This window comes from Catharus ustulatus, chromosome 30 (genome assembly GCF_009819885.2).
Source record: "Catharus ustulatus isolate bCatUst1 chromosome 30, bCatUst1.pri.v2, whole genome shotgun sequence".
NCBI lineage: Eukaryota > Metazoa > Chordata > Aves > Passeriformes > Turdidae > Catharus > Catharus ustulatus.
The window spans coordinates 170,836-181,679 of NC_046250.1; the positions used below are offsets into that span (position 1 = coordinate 170,836).

Consider the following 10,844-nt stretch of genomic DNA (forward strand, 5'->3'; position numbering starts at 1 on the left):
CTTGCTTAGGGCAAAAAATAAAAAAGCCTGCCATTTCACACAGGTCACCAAGAGCTCTCAGAATAACCCAGGTAAATGTTTCATAGTGATCTGCAGTCAACATTTGGGGTAAGTTCTTTTTTCAGATGCGAAATTATCAACAAAACTCCTCTAAGTATCATCTCAGATGGAGGAAAGATCACAGAATTTAACCAACAGGCAAGTTCAACTGCAAAATGTTAAGTCTGCCTCCAGTTCACTGCCATGGGCCTGCACCCATGTATTTGCTGACAGTTGCAGTGTTGTCACACTCAAACTGATGCTGCTCACTGTTAGAACAATTAAAAATAGTCTTAAGTCATTGACAATCACCTGAAAACACAACTGGCAGACAACTGGGTTTGAATGGCAGCATGCAGGGACAGTGACAAAAACCCAACAACACAGTGGCACAAACTGCCATCATACCCAAGGCTTCCAAAGTCTTTCTCCACAGGTATCTGGCTCAGAAATAAACTTTAAAACTACAATATTCAAAGTAAACATTTTTCAAGCAAATGTTTTTTTTTTTTTTAAACCAAATCTAATCTAATGGCAAGATCTCAGAGCCCCTTCCAGGGCCTAAAGAGGCTCTGAGAGAGCTGGAAAGGGGCTCTGAACAAGAGCCTGGAGTGACAGTACAGGGGAATGGCTTCCCATTGCCAGAGGGTAGGGTTATACAGGCTACTGAGAAAAAATTCTTTCCTGTGATAGCCAGGGTTTGTTCTTGGACTAGAAGTCACTGATTACAAGAGATGTGGAGGAGAATACAGCTGTGGCAGAGCTGTGCCTCAGCAATGCACCTTCCTACCATTCCCTTTTCTAAAAGGATTTTCCAAAAGCTATTTTATTCAGCTGTCAATGGAAAGGGTTTTCTAAAGACAAGGAGGAAAGCATATGTGTATTGTACAGAACTTGTCTGAAACCAAAGCAAGCAGAGAACTGGACACTGGGGAGCAGCTGGAATACACAAAACCTATTCTGAGGTGTCCAGCTCACCCACATAACCCCAGGGCTTATCACAGGCAAAAAAAAAAAAATGAGCTAAAGCATTATAAGCATAATATTCTAAAACTATATTTAGACACTCAACTTAGAGTTGAGTTGGCTCCACCCAAATCAGAGTGCCAGGAGGATGAGAGATATCAGCAGTGGTTAACACATTTGTAGGCTTTTTCTTGGGCTGCAACAGTACTTGCATCTCTGCTGTCTTTATCACAAAAGAAATTACACCCTGCATGCAAGTGGAAGGTTCCTTCTAAGCAAGCACTCTTGTTCTTGGGGCTGACCTCAGCTTGCCTGAGACAAGCATCTGCATGAGAAACAGCAGCCAAGCCCAACTCCACAACAACAACCAAGAAACAGGCCCTCAAAACCATGGTACAGACAGCAGCACAGAAGCCAGTCAGTAAATCACTGAGAAATGAATCTTTAGGGCCAGAGACATAAAAACATCATTGCTCTGACAGAAAGGAACCACAGCTGACACACACCTGCCTATTGATACAGGTCACTCAGCCCTGATGGGGAAAGGTAAGCTCCTTCACACTCACTGGTGTGAAAGCACACACAGATGCCACTGTACTATTGTTGAACCACTTAGATTCAAAAGTAATAGGAAGGAAATTACTTCTGATATTTTCTCCTCTATTCCTTCAAGCCTAGGGCCATTCTCCCAGCCTGTGCAAGCCCACAGAGAGCAGTGCTCAGCAGCCAGGTCACAGTCACACTGTGCATGCTCCTATGGAACTAGTCAGCCATAGTGGCACTCCTTATCTTGACATTACTGGATGCCTCACCTCCAAATATGCAGTTACACTGAACTAGGCCTCACCAGATTTACAGGACCTAATCCTACCGTGTCCGGATTGCCCTCCAGCAGCACGTTGATGGCTCTGTTGACATCTCCGTTGCAGTCATGCAGAGCAATCACACACTCATCCTGGTTCTTGCCTGTGATGTCAATCAGCTGTAGAGAAGACACCATCATGGTCAGTATGTTCCAAACCAAAAGAGTACCAAAATCTCAATAGGTCTCTCAGGGGGCAAGTGAGCTGAATCCCAAACCAGAAATCGTTCAACAAAATGAGGGCTATGGAATATCCCCAGCTTTTCAAGCTTAAATGTTCCTCAACCAGAGGCAACTGAGGGTGTGAATTTTTGTGTTATCATTGTTTCACTATGCCCCTCCTTTCACTACAACCTCCTTTTCTAAGTATAACATTGTTACCTGCAGAAACAAACTAAAAGTTCAGCGAGACAAAAATTGCTGCTCCTGCATCAAGGCAATGCCAAACACAAACAGAGGCTAGGGGAGAATGGACAGAGTAGCCCTGAGAAGGACTTCAGGGTGTGAGTTAAAATGACCTGGCCACATGAAACACTGCCCTAGGCTCATCCACAGCAGTGTGGACACCATGTGAACAGGAGGATTCTGCCCCTCTGCTCTGCTGAGATCCCCCTGCAGAGCTGCCCCCAGCTCTGGGGTCCAGCACAGGAAGGACAAGGAGTTGCTGAATTAAGTCCAGAGGATGCCATGGAGATGATCAGAGGGCTCTGGAGCCAGGCTGGGACAGCTGGGGGTGTTGAGTCTGCAGAAGTAAAAGCTCCAGGGAGATCTCAGAGCCCCTTCCAGGGCCTAAAGAGGCTCTGAGAGAGCTGGAAAGGGGCTCTGAACAAGAGCCTGGAGTGACAGTACAGGGGAATGGCTTCCCATTGTCAGAGGGCAGGGTTATACAGGCTATTGAGAAGAAATTCTTTCCTGTGAGGGTGGTGAGACCCTGGTACAGCTTGCCTAGAGAAGCTGTGGTTCCCCATTCCTGGAAGTGCTCAAGGCCAGATTGGACAAAGCTTGGAAGAACTCAGGACAGAGGAAAATACAACCATAGCACAGGGGTGGAACTGGATACCCTTTAACATCCCTACTGACTCAATCCATGCTATGATACAACTTTATGAAGCCAGTCCAAGGAAATTGAGGGAGCAGCCAGGTGTGTCCCTCCCATGTCCCCCAGTACCCCCAATACTGATCTTGCCTTCCTGTCAGAGTTCACCATCATTTTCCACACTCACTTGTTTCACCTTCTCCTCAAAGTCAGCATCGTTGTGGTCCGAAATCATCTGTGCAAGTCGAATCTGTTCTGCAGTAGCCTAAAGAAATCAGAGAGACAGAGCACATCAGAGCAGTACATTTCCAAAGGCCATTCTGCTAACTCAAGTTCTCTAAAAGCTCTGGAAAAGAATCAGTATAGCAAAGAGAAGGCACAAACAATGGTCAGAGAAGGAAAACTCCAGAGAGAAAGTGAGATGAAAAAGGGGCAAGAAGAGGAGCCTGAAAGAAAGGGATATACTGTTAAATGGCCTCATGGCACCAGATGAGGAGCAGCCACCCAAACCACATCTGTTTTGGGGCAGACATTACCACCACCAGACCACTAAGACCCACTGCAGGTGGCTTCTCAGCCAAATGGACAAACAGAAGTAAAACCAAATCTCAGCAGCACCTCCCAATTGGAGGTAGACATGGAAACCTCAGTGTCAGCAGCACCTTGTGACACAAAGGGAGTTTGTTACCAGACAGGAGTGCCAGGTCTCCACCTACAAGCCACCTGGTTTCCATGGACACTGCCCTTACCTGTGGCCGCTGCTTGTGCTGCGTCTGGCTCTGTGTCTGTGTCTGCTCCCAGCTCCCCCGGGCTCGGTTAGTGCCCACCGATGTCATCATTTACAGTATATACAAATAACAGTATTTACAAGGTTGAACTCTGTGGTGGGGCAGGGGAGAAGAGAGAATGGACTGTTAGAGACCAAAAACAAAAGGCAGTACCAAGACTGAGCAATCACAAGGCAGAATGGCTGCTGTAGATCCCCACCCTCCCCTAAAACCACAGGTTGGAAAGAACCTTGAAGCTCATCCAGTTCTAACCCCTGCCATGGGCAGGGACACCTTCCACCAGCCCAGGCAGCTCCAAGCCCCTTCCAACCTGGCCTTGAACACATCCAGAGGTGGGCAGCCACAGCTTCTCCAGGCAAGCTGTGCTAGGGCCTCACCACCCTCATAGTAAAAAAATCTCTTTCTCAGGTAAACTAGATTGACTCGCCTTCAGTTTGAAGCCATTCCACAGACTTGAGGGAAAGAGTTTAACAACTTCTTGTTGAAACATGTGTGAGTGGTCACAGATCTGCCATGAGCCCAAGATGAGGCCATCAAAAGGAGCAGGTAGGGTTGAAAAAAAGCTTCAAAGCAACTTCACTTGGAGGACAGAGCATCTCAGAGCCTCAGACACATTAGCTACTTCCCCTTCTCCTGTCTTGCCTTTAAAGCAGGGCAAGGGAAGCAAAAATGCTGCAGCAATAAGTGTTGCTACAGGTCTGCAGAATTTTTGTTTTAATGAAAACCTGCCCATACAGAAGTGCTTATTTTTGCTTATTTAAATTATTCCCTCAAACTAGAATAATGAAGTTTTTCTTAGTATTCTTGATTAAGAATACATTAGTATTCTTGATTAAAAACATACAAAACAAGTGAACAAGATATTTACAAGGAATAACAACCAGTAACATTGTTAGATAACACTGCTTGAGGCAAAAAATCCCAAAAAGAGTTTGAGTATCCAAAGCAAGCAGTTTTCTAACCTCAATGGGCCTCAGGGCAGAGGGTGATAGAAAAGGATTAGCACTGAGGTTTTACCCTCTCCAGCCACAAAGGATGTGAGATGCAAGACATCCCACAGCATTTATCCCACCTTCTGAGCCCCTAAAATTTCAATAATCATTGAAATCACATTTTTGTATTTCATTACTAAGACTGCAAAGCCTTCCCCCAAAGCAGCTGCTGGGGGGGACCCTGCTGCACCCCAGGCAGACACAAGGAACATGGGAAGGAGCCACAGACAGTGTAGAAAAGGGAGAAAAGCTTAGCAGACCTGCAGGATCTGATCTGAAACACTGCTGTACACGAGCAGGGCAGCACAGACAAACATGGTGTGCCAAGCAGGGAAGCTCAGAAGCAGTGTAAGCAAGTAGTGCAAGAAAAGCTGGGAATGAACATCCTGTTGAGGTTCCCAAGTACTCAACGGGGTGAGAAATTCTTCCTGAGAGCAGGGAGGCCCTAGCATTGCCTCTACACCAGACACACACCCCCCACACCTGCTCCCACCAGGGCCTGGCATTTCTCTGTAGGCAAGTTTCTGTGCAATTACTCCTGCAGCACCCCACAAAACATCCAAAATCCCCCCTTCACAGCTACCCATGCCTCATGGCAACTTTACAATACAGTTTTACAGCTGTCCAGTGCCAAGATCCCTCATCAAGAAACAATCCAAGCTACCTGTGCAGCTACCAGGAGCCCCTGAGGTACAGGGGAAGAGCACCAAGCCTGCACTTCTGCCAAGGCAGAGCAGAAAAAGTCTTCTGTCCCCAGCCATCCCCTCTGTACAGGCTCTGTTCCCATGGCATACATTTATTTTTGCTTTCTTCCACTTCCAAGTTTCACACACGATTTGTTGTATTAAACCAACTTGACAGCAGAACCACAGGCCCAGAGGGAAGCGATTCCATGTGTCCACAGGAACCCAACCTGCAACTTCCCTGGGTTGCAGGTCCAGCAGACTGAGCCAAACCTTGTGCAGTGCCCAGGCATTGTTCAGCAGCTGCCATGCTCCACCCTGCCACCAGTAACACAAGCATTTGTCCTTCAACGTGCAAAAAATCCCTAAGAAAAATATCTGTGATAAAAAAACCTCAGCCAGGCCCTGACTCTGCTGAGGCCATCAGGTGATGGGGTGACCCCATGCAGACCCCTCAGCAGTTTTAAGGAAAGAGGATTTGGCTACTGGTAACTTATTCCTCAATGGGGGAATGCCTGTGCTGGCCCCACAGCTGCACACAAGTTTCCCAGGTCAAAGCTGTTCTCAAAAGCATTTCATCTCTTCTCTCAAAAGAGCAAACCTGCACATAGAGGTGCAAGAGAAGCTCCAGCCAAAGCGAGTGGTGACCAGTCCACACTGGAGCACTAGAGTTAAATGGAGCAGGGCTCACACCTCAGGCCAGGGAAACTTAAGGAAAACAAGAAGTTTCACAGTTACAAGTTATAATACCCTTTGGTCAAAACTACTCAAATTAGACATTTGTTGTTACCCCTTTTCCTTCTCAGGCCACACCACTGCCTTCCCACCAGGCCTAAAAAGGAGTCTCAACTACACAAGTAAAGCGCAGAGACTCCAGAAAATGAGGGGATACAAAAATGTAACAAACTGTTCATTTTATTAGAAACGTCAGGTAAGTTACAGTTTCAGAACCAGGATCTGTAGGTCCCACTGCAATGCCAGACCTGCTGGCTGCCACTTGCCCTGGTACATCCCTCTTTCAGTTTCCCTGATGTGTTAAATACAAAAAAATGGTTATTTTCATCCCATTTCCACAAAGCTTAATTAACGTGTGCAAAAAGCTCCAAAGCCCCAAAAGAAACGGCCAAAGAAGGCAAAGCTTTTCCTGCACCATGAGGCAGAATGAGGACCCTAAAAGAGGATTATCAGTGTGATTAGTTTTTCCCCAGAGCAAAGGCACGGTGGCCGCAAACCGAGTCATTCCCTGTACGCAAGACACGAGTTTTTAGGGAGATACCGTCAGAGACCCCAACTTGATATCGACGGGCAGCGCTTTGCTGGGGAGACTCCCGGGCCGGAGGGCGCAAGCAGAGCCTCCAGACCGGGATGGAGGGACGTGGAGCAGGGCGGCAATCGCGGGGCGGGGCTCCTCCAGGACCCCCGAACCGCTGCTGCCCGGGAATTTCACGTGGGCATTGGAACCACCCCTGCCACGGCCCCCGGGGCGCCGCCGAGGAGCGGTGGCAGCAGTGGGCCTGGCGGCCCGCAAGGAGCCCGGCAGGGCGGGAGCACGGCTCCCATTGTTACCGCCGGCAGCGGCGGGGACGGGCGGGCCTCAAGAGCGCGGCAGGGTCGGAGCCGCCCGACCCCGCGGCCCAATCCCCGGCACACAATGAGACGACGGACCGGACCGAATTGGAGGGCGCCGGCGGGGCCGGGCGGGAGCCCCCACGGCGGCGCCAGGCCAGCCCCGCAACGGAGAGGCGGGCGAGTTCGGGCGCTTCCGCCCTCATGGCCGCGGCCGCCATTTCACCCCCCCCCGCGCCCGCAACCGGCCCGCCCGCCTCACCTGCGGCGGCCGCGCGCTACGCCAGCCCCCGGCTACGGCCCGGCCCACTAGGCCGCGCGGGGCCCAGCGGCGGCGGCGGCGGGACTCAGAGCCGCCCCCGCGGCACCGGACGCAGCGGGGCCGGGTGGGTGGGAGGCGGCGAGGCCGGGCAGGTGGGGGACGGCAGCGGGAGCCGGTGGAGGTGGGTTCGGGGGCCGCGCGGTACCGGAGCCGCCGCCGCCGCCGCCGCAACTTTACCTGGGTCCGCCCGCACTGACAACTCCCCCGACCCCGCCCCCAGCACGTGACCGGGCGGGGCGGGGCTGCCCGCGCCGAACACGTGACGTGTACGCGGGGGCGCTGCGGCGGCCCCGTACGGGTCACGTGATCCGCACATCTGGTCACGTGGTGTGGGCGCAGGGCGGCTTTGTGGCCGCCATGTTGTGCGGCCGCGGGCCGGGCCGGGCATGGCGGGGGCCGGCAGCAACTGGCTCTCGGGGGTCAACGTCGTGCTGGTTATGGCTTACGGCAGCCTGGTGAGGGCCGGAGGGATGGGGCGGCACGGGCTGGCGTGTCTGTGAGGCCTGGAGTATCGGCGGAGCCGGACCACGCGAGTCTGTGGGGCCCCCGCAAGGCTGATCCCGGCGCGTTCGTGGAGCTCCCGTGGGCCCGGGCCCGAGGAGACGATGAGGCTCCCTTGAGACATGTCCCGGACTGTCTTTGGGGAACCCCTCGGAGTCGGGCTCGGGGCCCTCGTGGGGCTGGGCTGGACGGCTCCTGGGGTCGGTGGGGCAGGGAGAGGATGTCAGTGGCAGCTTCTGTAGAAACTGGGAGGGATGGGGCTGACCTGAGTGTCCCTGGGGCTCTCAGTGGGCTGAACAGCCCTCTGTGCTCACCGGGATCGGAGGGGCTGGGAAATGGGGGCTAGAGGGCTGGGCACAGGCTGGCTGTGAGACCTCCCCCCCGGCGCATGCCTGACCCTCACCCTGCTGTGGCTCCACAGGTCTTTGTGCTGCTGTTCATCTTCGTGAAACGCCAGATCATGCGCTTTGCCATGAAGTCCCGCCGTGGCCCCCACGTGCCTGTGGGACAGCACGCACCCAAGGTGGGTATTCTCCATTCCCTACAGCCACGGGCTCATTTATGCCTGAAGGGACAGGCGGGAGCTGCTCCAGCGTCAGAGCTGCTGCCTCAGAGTAGTGATAGGCGGTGGGGAGGGTGCGGTTTATCTAGAGCCTGTTTTTATCCTTTGATCCCACAAACAAAGTGAGCGGTCTGTAAATGTTTTTTTTTCTGCTGTACAGGATTTAAAGGAAGAGATTGACATTCGACTGTCAAGGGTGCAGGACATCAAGTATGAGCCACGACTGCTGGCAGAGGATGACGGCCGGCTCCTGCAGCTGGAAACACCAGGTACTGTGCCAGAGGTACCGTCCTGCACTTGTTCCCCTGGGGCCAAGTCACACCTTTGACTGCTCATGCTGGTGTCCTGTCACATGAGATGGTGTTTATTCTCCTGTTTTCCCCTTCCCCACTTCCATCCAAAGTTTGCAGAGATCTCAATTTGTGCTTTCCCTTCACCAGGCTGCTATAACTACCTGTACCGGATGAAGGCACTGGATGCAATCAGGACATCAGGTAAGGGACAAGGTGGAAGCAGGAGGGGGCACAGAGACCCTGAATGAGGGTGCCAGCAGCCCCATGGGGAGGCTGCAGGTGCTCACTGGGGAGTAGCAGTCACTTCTGCTGGTGGCCTGTGAGTTGGCTCGCCCCATGTGCTGGGGCAGTGGGCATGGATAGAAATTTATCCAGCCAGTGATTCCTGACCATGGGGATGAGCACAAGCACTTTTACCTGCACTTCAGCTGTTGTGCCTTTTTCCAGAAATCCCATTTCAAGTAGAGGGCCGCTACCCAAAGTCTTTAATAGGGAAGAACTTCTGTGCCTACCTGCTGGAACTGCGGAATTCCAGCACCTCCTTCAAAGGCATCCGCAAAGCCTTGATTGACACCTTGCTGGATGGCTATGAGAGTGCCCGCTATGGCACTGGGGTGAGTGCTGCTGGGGCACTGCTGGCCCCACGGGGCATTCCTGTGCTCTGCCCTGCTCTGGGATTGAGGTCACACTATAACTTGGGCTGGATGTTCCATGGTCTTTTCTGTTTGTATCCAGGTCTTTGGGAAAATGGAATATCTGAAGTATGAGGAAGCTCTGAATGAACTGGCAAACATGTGAGTGCTGCTGCCCAGATGCAGTGGTGGGTTCCTGGGCCCCAGCAGCCTGTGGGAAGATGTGAATAGAGATGAGTTTTGGGGCACAGCCATCATCTGAGACGGGGGCTGTCTGTGCCCATCTGTCCCTCTGGGTTCACTCCTCCCTTGCAGTCCATCTGTTACTGCAATTTTGGGTTTGTTCCATGGTCACAGTAGACATTACTGCTTGTCCCTGACTGCTTTGAGTCAGGGACTTGCACAGAACCAGTGGCCTTAGGTGTCAAGACCTCAGTGAGTGCTGTTCATCACAAAAGCAGATTTGCTTCGTGTTGGACAGACAGATACACAGGCTGAGTGGCTCCTCTGGGGCAGCAGCAGCAGTGATGGTGCCTCTTCTCTGCCCGCAGAACCAAGGCCCGGGGCGGCAGCAGCCAGCGGCAGCACCAGTCAGCAGTGAAAGACCTCACTCTGTCCCCTGAAGTCTCCAACCCCAGCACCATCCAGGTCACCTACCTTCCTTCCAGCCAGAAGAGCAAACGTGCCAAACACTTCCTGGAGCTGAAGAGTTTCAAGGACAACTACAACACGCTGGAGAGCACCCTGTGAGCGTGCGGGAGCCTGGTGCAGTGGGTATGCTGGGCGGGTCTGGGCTGCAGCACTGAGAGGAACCAGCTGCACCCTCAGATCTCCCCCTCACACCACGTTGGAGATCATCACTCGGCAGGGGCTCCATTCCAAGTGGAGTTTGACCCTCACCAGGAGCCTATTCTGGAGCTGCTGAGCCCATGGGGATCAGCCCCACGGCCTTCTCTACCACAGGCTTATAACACTCCAGGCTTTGAGTCCTGCACTGTCTTGGACCCTGTGAATAAACTCATGAGCTTGAGCTTATTTATAAAGACATGGATCCCAGCCAGCACTCCCCTTTACCCGTCCTTCCCTGCGGCAGCTGGCGGGAACTGTTTGTCCATCCTGTCCGTGTGGGTCTTGGGCACTGGAGCCACTTGTCTGTTTTTTCCGAAGGGTGAACACTTTTCGCCATGACGTCATTGTTCCTGCTGTCAGCCCTTTGTGCCCAGCCTGCCTGTGCGCCTGGATGGGGTAGAAATAGTTTGGTGCCTGTTCTTAGCACCATGGCTAAGGTACCACTTTGGGCTGAGGTTTCTACTCATTCTTCTGCAACCGGGCATTTGGGGACATCTCGAGTGGACAAAGCAGTGTTTAATGTCCCATCCGTTCTGCCAAGGGGGTGTTTGCTCCCACTCTCACCAGCGCCTCGCATGCCAGCGTCTGCCGATCTCCTGGGGCTCTCATGGCCCCCACCTTGAGTCTGCATTCTGTCAGGCTGAGGACAGCGCCGGCAGCTCACCCGTCACTGTGGCATGGGCGACACAGAGTGGAGGGTACAGACCTCGGCACTTTTTAATTACTGTTTAATAAAATGACAGTTTAGCTCAA

The 10,844-nt window shown here is 52.5% G+C and overlaps 2 protein-coding genes across 4 annotated transcripts in view; one reads left to right on the top strand and one right to left on the bottom strand.

Moving 5' to 3' along the window:
• Window positions 1-7,498, bottom strand: part of UBAP2L (ubiquitin associated protein 2 like) — a 29,514-nt gene extending 22,016 nt beyond the window's left edge. For all 3 annotated transcript variants that reach the window (XM_033082705.2, XM_033082704.2, XM_033082703.2), the window contains exons 1-4: window positions 7,432-7,498; window positions 3,653-3,782; window positions 3,091-3,168; window positions 1,877-1,987 (exon numbers count right to left, since the gene is read on the bottom strand). In XM_033082705.2, coding sequence (XP_032938596.1) covers window positions 1,877-1,987; window positions 3,091-3,168; window positions 3,653-3,742 — 279 coding nt within the window. In that variant the 5' untranslated portion in view covers window positions 3,743-3,782; window positions 7,432-7,498. The remainder of the gene's footprint in view (window positions 1-1,876; window positions 1,988-3,090; window positions 3,169-3,652; window positions 3,783-7,431) is intronic.
• Window positions 7,499-7,562: 64 nt separating this feature from the next.
• Window positions 7,563-10,844, top strand: C30H1orf43 (chromosome 30 C1orf43 homolog). The gene is made up of 7 exons (XM_033082706.2): window positions 7,563-7,709; window positions 8,177-8,278; window positions 8,478-8,586; window positions 8,758-8,811; window positions 9,058-9,224; window positions 9,346-9,404; window positions 9,794-10,844. Exons 1-7 carry the CDS (start codon window positions 7,641-7,643, stop codon window positions 9,990-9,992), a joined length of 759 nt encoding a protein of 252 aa, XP_032938597.1. The 5' UTR covers window positions 7,563-7,640; the 3' UTR covers window positions 9,993-10,844.